This window comes from Pistacia vera, unplaced genomic scaffold (genome assembly GCF_008641045.1).
Source record: "Pistacia vera cultivar Batoury unplaced genomic scaffold, PisVer_v2 Contig909, whole genome shotgun sequence".
Taxonomy (NCBI): Eukaryota; Viridiplantae; Streptophyta; class Magnoliopsida; order Sapindales; family Anacardiaceae; genus Pistacia; species Pistacia vera.
Window position 1 is genome coordinate 233,202 of NW_022196789.1, and position 18,106 is coordinate 251,307.

Below are 18,106 nucleotides of genomic sequence, written 5' to 3' on the forward strand. Positions count from 1 at the left end.
CTGTAAATGGCAAGTTCCATAGATCTGGCCTGATATGGCCCTTTTCGGCTATCAATATGGTCAGAAACAGCCATATCGGAGCCTCCCACCGAAACTCATTCTTTTTTAGGGACTCCAACAACTTTTCGGCTGCGATCCCTGGTGGTTGGCCGTTGTCGGCGGCGGTGGCTGGGTGGCAGTGGTGGCGGCGGCTGAGTGGCAGTGGTGATCTGTAAATTGTTTTAAATATAAAGACATTATTGTCCAAAATTTTAGTTAAACAAGGGTAAAATTGAAATAGGATATTAATGTAAATTTATTTTAAAATGAGGGCATTATTATCCAAAACTTTATTAATAAGGGATAAAATTGTAAAAAAAAAAAAAAAAAAAAATAACCCTGGTAATCTCAGAATACCTAAGAAAATTGAGGTAATCAGATTACCTCTAATATTACTAATTATAACTACTATTGGTATTTGAAGATTACCGGAATCTTATATTACTTGACAACCAAACGTGGTAATCAAGTAATATAAGATGACATTATCCAATAATCTGACATTACCGCCAACCAAACGCCCCCTTAAAGTTCTTTCGATCCAGGGTTCTTCTAAGTCTATCAATGTTATTCCAAGCAAAGAAATCCAAATGAACAACAGGGAAAATTATAGTCTGTGCTTTTCCATACTTGCTGCTTCTCTTCTACGGCTGCTTCACCATAATAATCAAGAAACCGTTTGTAAACCATATGGTTTTGATGCTCTTATGATTTTCGTCATGTTCTGCTTCACTGGTGCTTTTGGTGCGTCATTGATAAGGAACAAGCCACAGCTTGCAATACTTCGCAGGTTTTACTTCGTAATCTCAATGGTTTCTATGGCTTCAACTTTGTCGAGTTTGGCCTTCACCTTGTTTTCTGAAAGTTTCAGGTTGGTTTCCCTGGGAAGCATATTGTGGCAGAATGTAGATGGAGAAGATCACTTCGAAAAATTGTTCTTCTTCCTGAAGAAGAACTCTTAGAAATTACTTGAGGCCTAGTTTAGTAGAATTCCTTGAAGCCTTTCTGTGTTTGGTAATATAGTTAATATAATTTCACTCTTCTGTTAAAAATTCAGACCAGACTGACCCGATATTAATTCAAACATTGATTATATACAGCCTAAACACATAATTGATTGTGTCTTTTAAATGCCTATTCTATAGAGTATTAAATGCTAATCGTAGACTACAGACAAATTTAAAACGCTAAGTCACTTTTACACATTGTCAAAATTTTGAGCCAAACATTCCTAACCAGTTTGACATTTGGCAGTCTTATCCATAATAACATTCAACAATGATGGCTCTAACCTTCCTCTGACAAGTCACTTCATGCTCTGATTAGGTTGATTGGACACTTTCTTGTATTGTTTCCGGATCGCATTACCCTCTGGTGCTACATCCAAATTGCATGTTCATTAAGACACATGCTTAGAGAACATTTGCTTCACATCGCAGCTTTACTCATCTAGCTCATCTGATCGCTAGCTTCAAGTCGCTTGCCACATGTTTCTAGAAAGATATCAATCATGTTAACAAAAATGATGCTCCTCAGTCTGCTATTCTAGAGGTTACAGCAATATTTGAGTACACTTATCTTTCTTGCTTTTATATAGTATTTGTTCATTAAGTCCTCAAATAAGGTATTTAGGGAATTACTTACAAAGTATTTTATTAAATTCTTAGCTGACCAGTAATATGTTTTTGTTTAAACTCAAAACTAGATAGGATTGCCTTGTAAAATTGAGATCAAAATATGTTTATTTAGCATGTATGATATGTTATGTTATATTAGTGTTGGCATTTTTCATTTAAAATTTTGGTGAGCTGATGTATATATGACTATCCATATAGACGATATTCGGAATTTCTAGTATCCTATTTTGTGCTTTCATGTAAATAAGCTCATGCTGTGAATGGTGTCTAAATATAAGTTCATCTCCAACATAAATGACCTAACAGTTCTATAATTATACAGGATCCTGAAGTAAACTTTTTTTTTGCAAACACCACCGGAAATGTTGTCTTTTCGGACACAAGATTTCTCTTTTGCGTCGGAAAGATCACCGGGCCAGGCTTGTCGGGACAAATACCCCAACGGAGGTTGCAGTGTTAACTCTGTGAGCCCCAGTGACCCGTAAAACACACAAATTGCAACTTCTTTGAAGGGATTGTTGTCCTTGTATCCAGTGAGCCCCAGTGCCCCGTAAAACACACAACATGCGACTTCTTTGAAGGGATTGTTGTCCTTGAGGATACAATAAACTTTATTGCACTGAGTTTGACTCTAATGGTAAGTGCTGAAAAATCAGAATATCTAACTTTAAATGTTAATGCACAAGGTCGAGTCACTAATTCTGTTTATAAACCCAAAACCTGGGTCTGTTTGCAGACATCCACAGTTAACTTCTACTAGAATTTTTAAGTTTATATCAAATAAGTTATTTAATTAGCGTATTGCTAAATGGTATTCATGGAATTCGGTAATTTTGCACCAGTTGAAGAATGGTGAAGACCTTGTAGGTAGCCTTTAGGTGAGCTATTTTGTACATTTTATAGCGTGATTGACACGTTTAGAGAATGCATATGGACACAGGCATAAATTGATCATCTTTCATGTTTTTGTTCAGGATTCTGTCTTGAGTGTAGAGGAAGGCACAGCTGGGGCAAACTAAGTGTCAAGAAATTTCTTAATCTTGCGTATCTCTCACTGCATGAAAAGGGAGGAAACTGTGTTGTAACGCCAAATTGACGTTTTGGCCCTTCCTCTCAGGTTCCATCAAGTAAAGGCACAATCTTTCACAGCTAGATGTACTTTCTACATGCTCTTAACTTATAAAGTACCTGCTTTATATTTGCATTAGTCATAATCATTAGGAGTATATATCTACTTACTTCAAATTAAACATGGTCTTTTATAAGTATAACTTCATATCAGTTATGAGAGAAAATCTTTCCAACTAAGATGTGTACAAATCACATATAGGTTGATGAGGTAAGTCCCCATTGATTGAATGCACATGAGATCGGGCTAAAGAAATTTTTTTGCCAATTATGAACTCTAAACTGTTCAGATACTGGTGGTTTTGGTCATTACTCAGAATGAGAGTCAAGAAAACTCTGTTATCAATAACAAACGCTAAGGATTTTTTCAAAGCAAGCACTTAAACAACTTTGCTAAAAAGGGAACAGTGCTGTCAGTCTTAGTCGCATGCTTGTCAATAACGTTAGACATTAAATGACGACACAATGATTGCTGCACCCTTTCTCCTTTATGACTTAAGAAAAGTCTTTGGCCCACAATACCATTTGGAGGACCATTACCCCTCCAAGAAACCTAAACCCACCCTAAAATTTTGTTCATAAATTTACTATATAAGGAAGTTTGCCAAGCCAAATTTGTAGAAATCAAAAGTTTTCTTCTTCAACATTTTTTAACATGTAAGTGATTGTTTATTATATTGCTCCATAATGTACTTGAAACTGCCATTTTAGTTCTAGATCACATTTTCTTGGCCAAGTTCTGGACTATTGAAGAAGAGTAAATTCTGTATTAAGCCTTTGATTGAGCTCTTTAAAAAGCTTTTTATTTATTTATTTATTTTAATTCTTTAATGGCAATGTTCTTTTAATGATTAATGCATATGGATACAGCCAGAAACTGAGCTTCAAACTGACTTTATGCTTTGTTCAGGTCTGTGGACTTGAATTTAGAGGAAGGTACAGCAAGAAAATATTCTGGAGAACTTAGAAATAGAACAGTCTCAGGGGAGTTCCAAAGAGGGCCAAATTCTGATGCTGAAATTCCAGGGTCTAGGAGAATTAGAGAACTACCAAAATCTAGACATCAGAATATGGTGGTCAAACACTTGCTTTGTGTGAAGAAAATCCTTGATCCACAGGGGCCATTCGGGAAGTGGATTTGTCTTAGTTNGAAAATATTCTGGAGAACTTAGAAATAGAACAGTCTCAGTTTCAAGGGAGTTCCAAAGAGGGCCAAATTCTGATGCTGAAATTCCAGGGTCTAGGAGAATTAGAGAACTACCAAAATCTAGACATCAGAATATGGTGGTCAAACACTTGCTTTGTGTGAAGAAAATCCTTGATCCACAGGGGCCATTCGGGAAGTGGATTTGTCTTAGTTTGTGTGTGATTGCAAGCTTATTGGATCCTCTGTTTTTTTACATTCCTGTGATCAATGATCTTAAAAAATGCATTGGATTAGACAAAACATTGGGGATTACAGCTAGTGTTTTGCGTTCTGTCTTTGACTTCTTTTATATAATTTATATCATCCGCATGCCTAGGAACCTTTTTGCTCCTTGGTCAAACTGTGGAGGAGATAATTCACAAAAAAATGCAAGGAAACGTTTCCTTTGCTTCTTCCTAGTGGAACTTCTCGCCATTCTTCCCCTACCACAGGTAAAGCAGAATGTGTTATAGATTAAGTTTTCTATGTGATGAGGATTACATGAGTTATTTTCTACGCTAACTTGTTGGATATTTAAAATGGTCATTAATTATAGTTCAAGATTGCAAGTTTGCAACCAGTATCTTTAATGAACTCTAAATTTGCTAATGTTCTGCCCAGGTTGTGATCTTAATTATAGTTCCAACAATTAGAGGCTCGGAATCTTTTATTGCAATGAAGTTGTTGAAATTTTCTGTTCTTTTTCAATATGTGCCAAGGGTTATCAGAATTTACCCATTGTTTACCAAAGCTACAAGGACTTCAGGCAAACTTGCTGGAGCTACATGGCTCAAAGCTGCATTCAATCTTCTTCTCTACATGTTTGCTGGTCATGTAAGTTGAATTTTACCTACTGCTCGCATGATTCATAAAGTTTTTAGCTTCCTGTTGCATTTAATTGCAAATGCTTTACCAAGTTTTAGTAGAGGCAGAAATTAATATACTGTACTGGGCATACAATTGTTTATCAATTTGGCATATCGTTCTGATCAATGAGTGACTTGCTGGTCTTTTAGGTATTTGGAGCCTTATGGTACTTTTTTGCCATAGACAGAGAGACTGTATGCTGGAGTAAAGCTTGCATAAATCGTACCAGATGCCATTTTGGTTCTTTTTACTGTGATGACAATTTAGGAGACTACTCATTTCTAAATGATTTTTGCCCTACAAAAACTCAAAATACAACTTTATATGATTTTGGAATATTTCACGATGCTCTTCAGTTTGGTATAGTCGAGGTGACAGATTTTCCCCAAAAGTTCTTGCATTGTTTCCGTTGGGGCCTGCAAAACCTTAGGTTTGTTTTATATGATATATACTTTTCTTATTTTTGGGACGGTGAAGTTTTTTTGTTTTTTAATTAATGCTTGACATTTTACAACTACATTCATTTTTTGGCAGTTCTTTTGGTCAAAATCTTCCAGCTAGTACTTATGCTTTGGATAACTTATTTGCAATTTCAATTACCATCTCTGGCTTGGTGTTGTTTCTCTTTCTCATTGGTAATATGCAGGTTGGTATATATTTTTTCTTCTTTTTATCTCTCCATTATTTTTTATATGCTTAAGATGAAGCATGGTCAAGTTTAATTTCTATAAAATATGGTTCCTTTGGAACAGATATATCTGCAGTCCAGGACTGCAAGATCAGAAGAGATGAGAATAAAAGGGCTAGAGATAGACCAATGGATGCCCTTCCGAAAGCTCTCTGGGAATCTCCAAGACCAAGTTAAGAAATACCAGAGATACTTATGGCGAGAAACCAGTGGCGTTGATGTAGAAAATTTGCTCAATAATCTTCCCAAGGTCCTCAGAAGGAACATAAAACGCGAACTCTGCTTAGACCTTCTAAAGAAAGTGAGTTCCTTTGTCACAGTAGATGTAATTCACCTTTAGATTTCAATCTACACTAATAATAGTTAAGTTATCTCATTCTTATTCTTGAATGTTTATCAAGGTAGAGGAGTTTAAGAAGTTAAATGAAGCAACATTAGACTCATTGTGTGATTGTGTAAAGCCAGCTTTCTACATTAAGCGGACTCACATTATTCGAGAGGGAGACCCAATTGATGAAATGTTCTTTGTTGTGCAAGGAAAAATATGGACATACAATTCCAAGGATAGAACAACAGGTTCTGCCTCTTTGAACACTGATAATCTCGGAGATAATGATGGTAACAGAAGGAAAAAACATTTTCTTCAAGATGGAGACTTCTGTGGTGAGGAACTTGTTGCCTGGGCTCTGGGTTATCCCTCTTTATCCAACCTCCCTATTTCAACTAGAACTATTCAAGCACTTACAAAAGTTGAAGCTTTCACTATTATGGCGGATGACTTGAAAAATGTGTTCATTAAGCACCAGCTTTCCAGCTCTTCTGGATTGAACTTGAATCACTTGATGACTCAGGCAGCTCGAATCATACAAGATGCTTGGCGCCGCCATCATACAAGAAGGAACTCGCGAAGGTCTACCCAAGAAATGGAGTTCAGTGGCTGGCAACACTTTACCGAATATCACATCGTCGAAGAGAACGCAACCAACATTGTCTCACCAGTAAGCAGGCCTGAGACCATGGTTGAAGAACAATAGATTGGTCAGTTCTTGTGGTTTACATGCCTGGTCTTCTATTAATAGGCCAAGTTTTGTATGAGAAGTATAAAATTATGCTCATTGCTGAATGTAGAATATTATTATTTTGGGATCTTGAATTAACTTCTCAAATACCTTTTTTTTTTTCCCACTTTTGTGGAAATTTATGTCATCTATTTTCATTAGAATTTATAATTATAGTTTTAACATCGTGATGTAACGAATTTCTAATTATTGGGCCTACTAAGATTGATAGGTCTGACTTTGATTAGACCATAATAAAAGATTTTTACAGGACAATTAACAGAAACAAACAGACACACAAAGACACGTACCAACCCATAAGGAGACTCGCACATATGTAATAAGCCCCTTCACCAGGAAATTTGGATTTTTTTTTTATTGAGGTAAATTTGAACTTGAGACATATATATACAATGGCGCCATGGCCACCCCAGGCCCGGGCCTAGGAGTGACTACTTAAATTAGCATATTAAAAGTTACATAAATGGGAAATTTAATATGTTTTCAATCATAAGAACGATGAAATGACACTTTCCCACCTAAGGTTTGGTGAAATGACACTTTTCCACCCTTCATTAAGTTTTGTTATGTTTTACATTAATATTTTAGTGAAAAGAAGAAAATTTTCTTAAATATTTGACTTTACAAATTTTTATTATTTTTTAATTAGCTAAAAGGCAAATATTAAAAAGTCAAAAAAGAAAAAATAGTTAACCTTACCTAAAAAGTTAAGACTAATGTTATAGAATTATTTAATTTTAAATGACCTTAATATTTATTTATTTATAATGTCATCAATATCCTATCACTATTATTCAATAATCTAGTAAATTTATAATGTTTTTCATTTTTACTAATTAACATAGAAAATCAATATTCTTAATTAATTAAATAAACAAAAAAAAAATTGTATATTTACACTTGAACTAATAAATAATCGAGTAAAGACTTTAATTGAATAAAATTTTAATTTATAATAAACTAATTAAGAAATATACTATTTAAGGATATTTTCATCTTTTTAGTCAAATATTAACAAAAAATACTAATAGAACCTAACGAAGGGTGGGAAAGTATCATTTTGAAACTTGACATGTGGGAAAATGTCATTTCGCCAAACCTTGGATGGGAACATGTCATTCTCCCTTTTCAGTCGACTAATCTTGAGTGTTGAAAAGAAAGACTTTCATACAAAGGGATACTGTGTTTATAAAAACAATTAAGAAGGGACATAAGTTATAAATGACAAAAATATGACACTTAACCATACAAGACCATTTAAAATATAGTTTTATAAGAGCACCTCTAATGGTGCTCTTTATTTTAAAGAGCATATTTCTTATAAATAAAGAATATCTTTATTGATTTCTAAATATAAAGAGCAAAATTTTTATTTAAGTCCAATGTACTTTTTAAATTTTAATTATTTATTTTGAATTTTCCCATAAAGCATTTATGATTTTAATTTTTTCCCTCTTTTCCTTTTCCTAAATTTCCCTCTTTATATTTTATTACTTTCCCTTCATTTTTCTTTGTAAGTTAAAATGTTCCTTTTATATTCAATTGATCAATTCCATCTTCTCCTGCACAATCTTTCCACCTCTTTTCCTTTCCATTACGCCATGCTTTCTACTAGTTTAGTCAGTGTTATTCTTGATGATTCTGATTCAGATGATGATTTGGAGTTGACAATATCTGCCATAGGAGAGTTGCTTAATAAAAGAAGGAGGACATCACCACATCGCGGTTCAGTTTATGGTCATGCCTATATATGGCGTGATAGAGTTCATGGGCATCACAAGCTTTTTCATGAATACTTTGGAGAAAATCCTGTCTATTCTCCAAATTTATTTCGAAGGAGGTTTCGAATGAGTCAATCTCTTTTTCTTCGTATTCAATCTGCTGTAGAAGCTTATGACCCATATTTTGTTCAAAAAAGGGATGCTGTTGGATTTTTGGGTTTGTCTTCTCTCCAAAAAATCACTGCTGCATTAAGGATGCTTGCATATGGAGTTGCAGCAGATTATGTTGATGAATATGTAAGGATTGGTGAAAGCACTGCAGTTGAAAGTCTTAAAAAATTTGTTAAAGCAATAGTTTCAATTTTTTCGGAGAAGTACATGAGATCTCCAAACAAAATTGATATTGATAGACTGTTCAAAGAAGATGACAGTCGTGGGTTTCCTGGAATGTTAGGAAGTATTGGCTGTATGCATTGAAAATGGAAAAATTGTCCAGTTGCTTGGAAGGGGATGTATGTTGGCCATGTTCGTGAACCAACTATAGTTCTTGAAGCTATAGCTTCATATGATCTTTGGATATGGCATGCATTCTTTGGAATACAAGGATCACATAATGACATAAATGCTTTAGAGCGATCTTTTTTATTTACAGAACTTGTTGAAGGACGAGCTCCACTAGCTAACTATTCAATCAATGGTCATGACTATACAATGGAATACTACCTTGCTGATGGTATATATCCTTCATGGTCAACATTTGTGAAAACAATTCCATTTCCACAAAGTCATAAACACAAACAATTTGCTGCAGCTCAAGAGTCAGCAAGAAAAGATGTTGAACGAGCATTTGGAGTGTTGCAAGCAAGATTTGCCATTGTCCGTGGACCAGCACTTTTGTGGCATCGTGAAACTCTAAAGGACATTATGAAAGCTTGCATCATATTACACAACATGATTGTTGAAGATGAAAGACATGTTAAAAATTTAAATTATAATTATGATGCATTTGATGTCAATCCAGACATATCAATTTCGCACGAGCAGACAACAAAGCTTTTGGAATTTGTTCAATGTCATCGTCGCATTAGGGATAGAGATATTCATTCTCAACTACAACAAGACCTAATCGAGCATATATGGAAATTACATGGAAGTCATATATAACTTTTTAGTTTCGTGCTAATGGTGTTTGTAGCATAGGTTACTTTTGTGGCATGCTGCTAGTGCATTCAATCTGCTTTTAGTGCCTAAATTTGTTTTCTGCAAGACTATTTTTTTTTTTTTTTAGCAAGCAAACAAACAAACTTTATAAAAAAGGCCAAAGCAAATTTGACCAAGAGTTACAACATGATTGAAAAAACAAACTTTATAAAAGAGGCCAAAGCAAAATTGACCAAGAGTTATGGCATGATTGAAAGAGAAAGAACAGAGCAGCAAGAAAACTGTAGAAATAAACCTGAAAGAAACTAAAAAGCAAAACCACCACAACAACAACAGAGCTTTAACCACCAAAATTAGCATTTTTTTTTTTTTTTTTTTTTTTACTAATAAGCATAACAGAGCTTCAACCACCAAAACTAAAATTTAGCAATTTTTAGATCTCCTTTCATTGATTTCATTTTGACGTTGAATATAAAAATTTGCAAGCATTTGAGGCATCCCAGCTGGATCTATAGCCATTATCCTTTCATCCTCCTTCATTTGTTCTAATCACAGCTTTTCTTGCTCATAAGCAAGTCTCTCTTGTCCTTGAATATATGCCTTTTCAAATAATTCTTATTTCTTTTCATTGAATTGCCTCTTTTTGTCTCTCATTTCTTGTAATAAGTTCACATATGAACCTGTTGAGTCATTTTCCATATCTTTGCCCTTCCTTTTCTTTCTGTCTTTTTCAGCTTTCCTTGCAGGTGGTCTCTCTATGTCCACAAAGTCAGGACTTGTAATGTTGTCATCTCTAAAATTCACTTGAGTCTCTGATGTAAGAGTAGGACTTTTGTCTTTCTTTTTTATCGGTTTTTTCTTTTGGCAATTTTCCTTCCATTTCGGCCGAAGTCTCAATACAATCTAACAATGCTCAAATTGGAATTTACCTTTATTTAGTTCTTGGTATAGCAATTTTGCATTAGCAATCTGGAAAAGAAAAAAAAAATACAAACTAAAAAAGTGTGAATAATATAAATATATTTCTAAAATATAAAATAATAAATATCTTGTCTTGTTCATTGATGCGACTTTGGTTTCTTGATTCAACTTGAGCATAGCATCCACAAAATTTGTTTGTAGCTAGTTGAATTGTTGATCAACGGTTCATCAAACAAACTTGTGTACGTTCAGATTCAAAATTTTTGTATTTATGGAAGTACTCCCACAATCGTGCCCAATATGTTTTATGTTTCTGTTCATTTCCTTGCACAACATCTAAACTAGTATTAAGCCATGCTGACACAATAAGAAGATCCTCTTCTGTAGTAAAGTTGCCGCCACGTGATCTTTTAGAGTTAGATTCAACTGGAGTAGATAAATGAGATTCTTCAATATTGATGAAAATAGATATATCATCAGAGTTTGAAAGTTGGGTTGAAAATTGAGGATTTTCAGTGGAACCAGGGGCGTACCCAGGCCCTCAACTTTAAAAAAAAATTTGAAAAGTTTTTTTAAAAGACAAAAAAAAAAAGTTAAAAGTTAAAAAATTAAAAAGTTTGGTTTTATCTTTTTTATATTCAAGTTTTTCTTCCCCAATTCCCAACTTCCCATTTACATGCAGATCTGGATTTGGAGTGATTGTAATCCATATTTTTGTAAACCTTTGTGTATTTTATTTTTGTTAGAGTTGTGATTAAACTTTAAATTTGTGTAGAATATTTTTAGTGGATTTGTGGTTGTTGTAAATGATAATCCTATTTTTTCCTATGATTTTGCATTGATTTTCGATATGATTTAGGATACTTCTTATACAATTTGGGTCATAATTACTACCTAATTCTATTAATTTGTATTTGCAGGCCTAAACGATGATTTTGAACATAAATGACAGTTTTGAGCGTAAATTGCGTAACTTGAGGTTGGAAACTCAGAATGACCTGATTTTAGAAGCTTTGGAAAGCTAAGAAGTAGAGCTACAACTTTCATGATTTGGGTTTTTCCTAATTCTGACTGGAGAAGGGTGAAAACTTGGCTTGAAATCGTGAACAGTATGTTGGAAACTGAAGAAAAACGTCTTTGGACGTGCTTCAGTATTTCTGTCATAACTTGAGCTGTAGACCTTGGATTGTGCTGATTCTTGAACGAGTACAAAGATAATTTAAAGGGCTACAATTAATATGTTTAAGACTTTTCCATATTCAGACTTATTCATGCTCAACTTTGGCCCAAAATATTCTCAATGTGGCAAGGAAAAAGCTTCGTCGCGGCGAAACTGCGTCAGATGTAAAAAATAAAACGACAAGTTTTGGCTTGCTAGGGCTTGGCCCTTAAGTGAAAGAGGTATAAATTAGCACGAAAATGAAAGAAAAAGGGTCTTGGTTCGTTATTTGGAAGGCAGCTCTTGGAAGGAGAAGATTATTGAAGATTTGAGCTTCAAATTAGAGAAGATTTCTCCATATTTTGCTTGTTTTTCAATGATGAATCTTGATTCAGTTTGTTTTTGTTATTTTATTTTGTTTTTGAGTATGAACTGAGTTGTTTAGCTAGGGTTTGATGTAACCTTGATACAATGATTCAAATTTATATGAATTGATTTACTTTGAGTTTTAATTTTATGATTGAGTGTTTATCTCTTTGCTTAATGACTTTTAGATGCTTGATCACCATTCAAATGTATGTTGTTCACAATGAGACTGAGAAGTGATTTGTGATTGCGCCTCTTGGGATAAAAACCGTAGATTAAGCAAACGCTAGAGATAGGTTTAGCGATTTATGAAATCTAGACAGAATTCCATAAAGCTTAAAAGACTTTGAAATTTGAACTATTAATCTTCATTTTGTGGGGTGCGGAAGCTTAATAGGGATAAGTAGGAAGATATAGTTGGAGAAGGTATTTTTTACAACTTAGGGAATTCCATTTTCAATCAAGGAATTAGAACTTGGGTAATAGAATCTATGATCTGTGTTAGCGTATCTAGGTGAAATCAACACCCTAGCATTTTTTTTAGCATTTTGTTTAATTAGTTAAATTGTTGGGTTTTGCTTTAATTTCATTATCATTCATTTATATTTTCTTAAATTGTATTTAGTTCGTTAATTTTCCATCAATCCAATTTATTGTTGCTTCAATTATGACTTAAACTAGAGAAATCGGTGCTTAGTAACACTATCCTCGTCGGAACGATACTCTACTTATTAGTTTATTACTTTTTGCGACTAGTACACTTGCTACATTTGTATGTTTGTTAAAAATACGCATCAATAAACTTTTTTGATTTTATTGGATTTAAGTGGATTGTTAGATTCCCGTGATTTTTTTATCTCTTCACATTGAAGAGGTTTTTCTACGTAATAATTTTCTTGTGTTTCCTTGTGAATTGGATGTTATTTTCTTATGTTTTCACCAATTGATTGGCAAACAGTGGCGGAGCAAGAGGCTCCCCTGGACAAAAATCTTGGGTCCGCCACAGAGTGGAACCAATATACAAATTTCCATCACTACCAGCTTGAAAATTCATGTTTTAGAGAAAAGAAAACAGAACATGAATATATAGATAACTCAAAAGACCATTGTGGGGGGAGGAAAAACAATTTTTCAAAAAAAAAAAAAAAAAATTAATAAGAGAGAGAATTAATAAATAAAATATATTGAAACTTGTAATTTAATTCATTAAAATTATGATAAAGAGTGAGATTTGACTCTCTAGATGTGGAGAGTCAAACTCACTCTTTAATTTATATTTAAAGAATAAAGAGTATATTGGACTCTTGTTTTTATGCATTAACTCTTTATAATAGAGAGTTTGACTCATATAAAAAATCATTTGGAGATGCTCTAAGCCCCTTCACTAGGAAATTTGAATTTATTTTTTATTGAGGTAAATTTGAACTTGAGACATATATATACAATGGCGCCATGGCCACCCCAGGCCCAAGCCTAGGAGTGAGTATTTAAATTAGCATATTAAAAGTTACATAAATAGGAAATTTTATGTTTTCAATCAGAAGAACAACATTTTCCCACCCAAGGTTTGGTGAAACGACACTTTCCTAAGCTTTAAGTTTCAAACTGACACTTTCCCAACCTTTATTAAGTTTTGTTATGTTTTACGTTAATATTTTAGTGAAAAAACGAAAATCCCCTTAAATATTTGACTTTGCAAATTTTTATTATTTTTAATTAGTTAAAAGTCAAATATTAAAAAGTTAAAAAAGAAAAAATAGTTAACCTTACCTAAAAAGTTAAGACTAATGTTATGGAATTGTTTAATGTTAAATGACCTTAATATTTATTTATTTATAATGTCATCAATATCCTATCACTATTGCTCAATAATTTAGTAAATTTATAATATTTTTCATTTTTACTAATTAACATAGAAAATCAATATTCTTAATTAATTAAATAAACAAAAAAAAAATGTATATTTACACTTGAACTAATAAATAATCGAGTAAAGACTTTAACTGAATAAAATTTTAATTTATAATAAACTAATTAAGAAATATACTATTTAAGGATATTTTAGTCTTTTTAGTCAAATATTAACAAAAAATACTAATAGAACCTAACGAGGGGTGGGAAAGCGTCATTTTGAAACTTGACATATGAGAAAATGTCATTTCGCCAAACCTTGGGTGGGAACATGTCATTCTCCCTTTTCAGTCGACTAATCTTAAGTGTTGAAAAGAAAGACTTTCATACAAAGGGATACTGTGTTTATAAAAACAATTAAGAAGGGACATAAGTTTATAAATGGCAAAAATATGACACTTAACCATATCAGACCATTTAAAATATAGTTTTATAAAAGGGTATAAATATAAATCTATCTTATTATATAAAGTAAAAAAAAAAAAGACATTAAAAAATATTAATTACCATTGAAAGATAAACATGTGTCAAAAGCCCAAATACATAAGGAAATAACAAAAGAGGCAAAAGGAAATTCAACAATGTTTTGTTTACAATCAAACTATACAACCGAATCATATAACCAGATAAAAATTACATAAAATTTATGTAAAATGACTACTTTATCCTTGTTTTTTGTTTGATTGTGTGACTTAGTTGTAAGTATAATATTGTTCAAAGAAATTAAACAAGAGATAAAAATGACAAGAAATATAGCAATGTGAGTATTAGTGATGAATTCTATATTAATTTCCCTGAAATTTTTTAGTTTTGATTAGAGTTTCTTGGTATTTTCTTTGGTTATTTGGGTGTTGAGAATGCAGAGTTTTGAATTTTAAGTTAATTGACCGAAATTGTTTGCATTAGAACTTGAATAATCAATTGCAAATGTTCAAAATCTTATTTTATTTTCCATGATTTACTCAGCAACCAAACATCTTCTTACTGTCTTTTGATGCCTGTGTTCCTGCCCGTTACATGTGTGGGTTTAAGGATCTTGTATTCTTCTCTGTTACAGCACAAATATAATTCATTTCATCTGGTTGATCTCGAAGATCTAAGCACTTTATCGTGTTTTGCAGTTTCTGGTCTCGGAATCACCACAGCCATTTCTTTGGCAACGGCTGCATTCATCATGGTCTTTCTCTTTGCAGCTTATGCAAGCTATACAAGAATAAAAAGATGAAAGAAGGTGCAAAATTATTGCTTTTATAAATTCCCTTTGGCATTAGCATTCTGATATATTTACTTCTCCCTTACATCACCTAGAACGAAATAATCTTGCCCAAATTATTGCTTCAGTTTTAAATATGAGAGCCTCGAGAAGGCGACAGATTATTTCAGTGCTTCAAAGAAATTAGGCCAAGGTGGAGCAGGTTCTGTGTACGTGGGGACTCTTCCAAATGGGAAATCTGTGGCTGTCAAGAGGCTGATTTTTAATACGAGACAGTGGGTCGATGAGTTCTTCAATGAGGTAAATTTAATCAGCAAAATTCAACACAAGAACTTGGTGAAACTTCTGGGTTGTAGCATTGAAGGCCCTGAGAGCCTCCTGGTTTATGAGTACGTACCAAACAAGAGCCTTGATCAATTCCTTTTCGGTAATTGTTTACTCTCCACATATCAATCATTAAGGTCATTATTTCATCCAAGAAACACAGAAGAACTGTAATGTGATTCTAATTCTTCTTTTTGTTGCAGAGAACAACAAAACAAAACTTCTAAACTGGGAGAAGCGGCTTAAAATCATAATTGGAATTGCTGAGGGGCTTGCATATCTTCATGGAGGTTCAGAAAAAAGAATAATCCACAGGGACATTAAAGGCAGCAACATTCTTCTCAATGAAGATTTTACTCCAAAGATTGCAGATTTCGGGCTTGCTAGGAATTTCACTGCTGATAAGTCTCATATTTTACTCCATCTTTAAGCCGTGGGTATGTATTTAACAAATCCGTCTTTGAAACCATACTGGATAACCAAAAGCCCAAAGTCATAAAACTCAAATAAAAAATAAAAACAAAAGATCACATGCATACTTAAAATGTAAAATAAATCGCAAAACAGAAGATACATATATTACACTTGCTAGTTGCTACATACCTGTACCAAACAGAAATTTTGTCTTTCCTATTAAGTAATATCCCCATGCTGATAATAATAGACACTATGATTTTTGTTTCTAATTTAGTGAGAATCAGTTAAATCCACTCGGGCGTGCTATAAACATGGTTGAAGAGCCAAACAGGTTCCGGAAATTAAAAGATTTCTTCATTTTCATACTTCAAATTTTAGAAGAGAAAGAATAATGAAAACTTGTATAATGAATATGTACTAACTCAAATCCGCGTGGTGCTATTCGTAGAAGATGTAAAGAGGGGGAGAGGATCTGAAAGAAATCTTTATCTGGGGAAACGACTCGTACCTGTAAGAAAAAAAAAAAAATAAATAAAAGAAGAGGAAACAATAAAGGGTGAAATGCAATAACAGTATACAATGAGTAAACAGTGTTACACTGGCACATCGTTTTCATTGGTTCCAATTTCTTTTCAAACCAACATAGTGTCTTGCTTTCACATGTGGAAAAGACAATTATAGACAACCATAGTATCGTTCTGAATTGTGCAACAAAATGCTCAAGGATGAGTGTATACAATAGAAACCGATACAAAACCTTGGATTACTCCCATATGAAAATTCAAAATAGTTTAAGATACTTACCTTGAACCTGTCATCAACACTCCTCACAGCCAATGTTCCAATCACGTCATCGGCTTCTACACGAGGTACCTGACTTGTATAATAAAGTTTCATGATTAGTGCCTCAAACCATCAGATTAACTAATCCTATGAATACATGGTACTAGATGTTTACCTCAATCACTTTAACAGCCATAGCCTTGATGGATGCTTTCAAATATTGAAGCCCCTGAACTATGGTATCAGGTGTAGGGGGACGGTTGTTCTTGTAAGATGGATATAGAGTATGACGGAAATTCATGCCTTCAAAAAATTTAAGCATATATAATCAGCCAATCACTTTCGAAGAGAGTGATCATATGTTTAAAATATTAGTACTACCTAACCATAAAATAAAGAGGAAAACGATGAATTTACTTCATATATTAAAGTGATTTTAAACTAAAAATAAGAAGTAAATTACCAATACAGAAATGGAAGGGTGATGATAACAGATAGACGAATGCACAAAGGTCAAGGTGAAAAGAGATGTGATTGACCATTATGTAATAAAAGATCGACGTTGTATCCGCTAGTTTCAAACTGCTTTAATCCTTAGAAGACGTACAGAACAAAAATTTATGGAGTAATCATGAAACTTTCCTCTCTCATAGACCACAGGAGAAACAAAACTAGATTAAGAGCGATGATCAAACTAGCGTGGCTTCAAATCCAGCAATATCCAAGAACCAAAATAGTAAAATGGAAGTCTTTTACTGAAATATTCCACTTTACCATGAATATGACAGCCATCTACTGTACTTTGCCAGTGAATATAGTTACTGAAAATTATTAACAATAAGTCACAAGATACTGAAAATAAACATCACTCACAAGAGACAGAGCTGAAAATACAGTTAAAACCCAATCGCCATTGCCATCAGCATGTGATAGATGACCATGATGCAACTTTCCTGCTCTCCATAAGAAGGAAAAAGAAAAACAATAATCAGAGAAAATAACTTCCTACATTTTCAAATAACTATCAGACATTAATATAAATGCCTGACAAGAAGCACAGGTCTGACATTACAAAGTCAAATAAGCACAATAGTTAACCAAATACACCTCCTTGATAAAAGTGAATGAAGAAGAAGGAGAATATTGAGTTATTTCTCAAAGGCCCAAAAGAGATACCAGGTATCAAACACTAGTTTACAAAAAATTTATACCTTCCTCTCTAAAAAGAATAGTCTATTTATATTGCCAAATTAACTATTAAAAAAAAAAAAATCCAAAATAACAAATTTCCTAATTAAAGAAAAAGTAATACTACACATACATTATTTTCATATAATATTTCTCATATAACATTATATGACAAGATATGATTGGCTAATTTAAAATTAAAATTAAACTTTCACCCAATCACATCTTGCCATATAATGTTGTATCAAAAATGTTGTATGAAAATGATATATGTATAGCATTATTTTTAAAGAAAAGAAAAATGAAAGCTACACTTCT

The 18,106-nt window shown here is 33.1% G+C and overlaps 4 protein-coding genes across 4 annotated transcripts; 3 read left to right on the forward strand and 1 right to left on the reverse strand.

The window, feature by feature from the left end:
- The first annotated feature begins 518 nt into the window (after positions 1–518).
- On the forward strand, positions 519–6,579 carry LOC116119874 (cyclic nucleotide-gated ion channel 1-like). The gene is made up of 8 exons (XM_031405809.1): positions 519–910; positions 3,715–3,831; positions 3,923–4,442; positions 4,612–4,824; positions 5,007–5,287; positions 5,392–5,503; positions 5,610–5,846; positions 5,947–6,579. Exons 1-8 carry the CDS (start codon positions 519–521, stop codon positions 6,577–6,579), a joined length of 2,505 nt encoding a protein of 834 aa, XP_031261669.1.
- A 1,646-nt stretch (positions 6,580–8,225) lies between these two features.
- LOC116119875 lies at positions 8,226–9,509 on the forward strand. Its single transcript, XM_031405810.1, has 2 exons — positions 8,226–8,802; positions 8,998–9,509. Exons 1-2 carry the CDS (start codon positions 8,226–8,228, stop codon positions 9,507–9,509), a joined length of 1,089 nt encoding a protein of 362 aa, XP_031261670.1.
- Positions 9,510–14,603: 5,094 nt separating this feature from the next.
- LOC116119877 (cysteine-rich receptor-like protein kinase 42) lies at positions 14,604–15,830 on the forward strand. Its single transcript, XM_031405811.1, has 3 exons — positions 14,604–14,623; positions 15,205–15,503; positions 15,604–15,830. Exons 1-3 carry the CDS (start codon positions 14,604–14,606, stop codon positions 15,828–15,830), a joined length of 546 nt encoding a protein of 181 aa, XP_031261671.1.
- Positions 15,827–16,901, reverse strand: LOC116119878 (5'-3' exonuclease-like). The gene is made up of 4 exons (XM_031405812.1): positions 16,776–16,901; positions 16,622–16,690; positions 16,236–16,325; positions 15,827–15,871 (listed from the first exon to the last, which is right to left on the reverse strand). The coding sequence occupies exons 1-4, from the start codon at positions 16,899–16,901 to the stop codon at positions 15,827–15,829; spliced, it is 330 nt and encodes a 109-aa protein (XP_031261672.1).
- Positions 16,902–18,106: the final 1,205 nt, after the last annotated feature.

Coding starts and splice junctions, on each gene's coding strand:
- LOC116119875 (XM_031405810.1), top strand. CDS start 8,226: ATGCTTTCTACTAGTTTAGTCAGTGTTATTCTTGATGATTCTGATTCA. Junction 8,803..8,997: donor GTTTCCTGGAATGTTAGGAA/GTATTGGCTGTA, acceptor TTTTATTTACAG/AACTTGTTGAAGGACGAGCT.
- LOC116119877 (XM_031405811.1), top strand. CDS start 14,604: ATGACAAGAAATATAGCAAT. Junction 14,624..15,204: donor ATGACAAGAAATATAGCAAT/GTGAGTATTAGT, acceptor TTATTGCTTCAG/TTTTAAATATGAGAGCCTCG. Junction 15,504..15,603: donor CCTTGATCAATTCCTTTTCG/GTAATTGTTTAC, acceptor TTTTTGTTGCAG/AGAACAACAAAACAAAACTT.
- LOC116119878 (XM_031405812.1), bottom strand. CDS start 16,901: ATGAATTTCCGTCATACTCTATATCCATCTTACAAGAACAACCGTCCC. Junction 16,326..16,621: donor GTGTTGATGACAGGTTCAAG/GTAAGTATCTTA, acceptor TTTTTCTTACAG/GTACGAGTCGTTTCCCCAGA. Junction 15,872..16,235: donor CACCACGCGGATTTGAGTTA/GTACATATTCAT, acceptor TTGGTTATCCAG/TATGGTTTCAAAGACGGATT.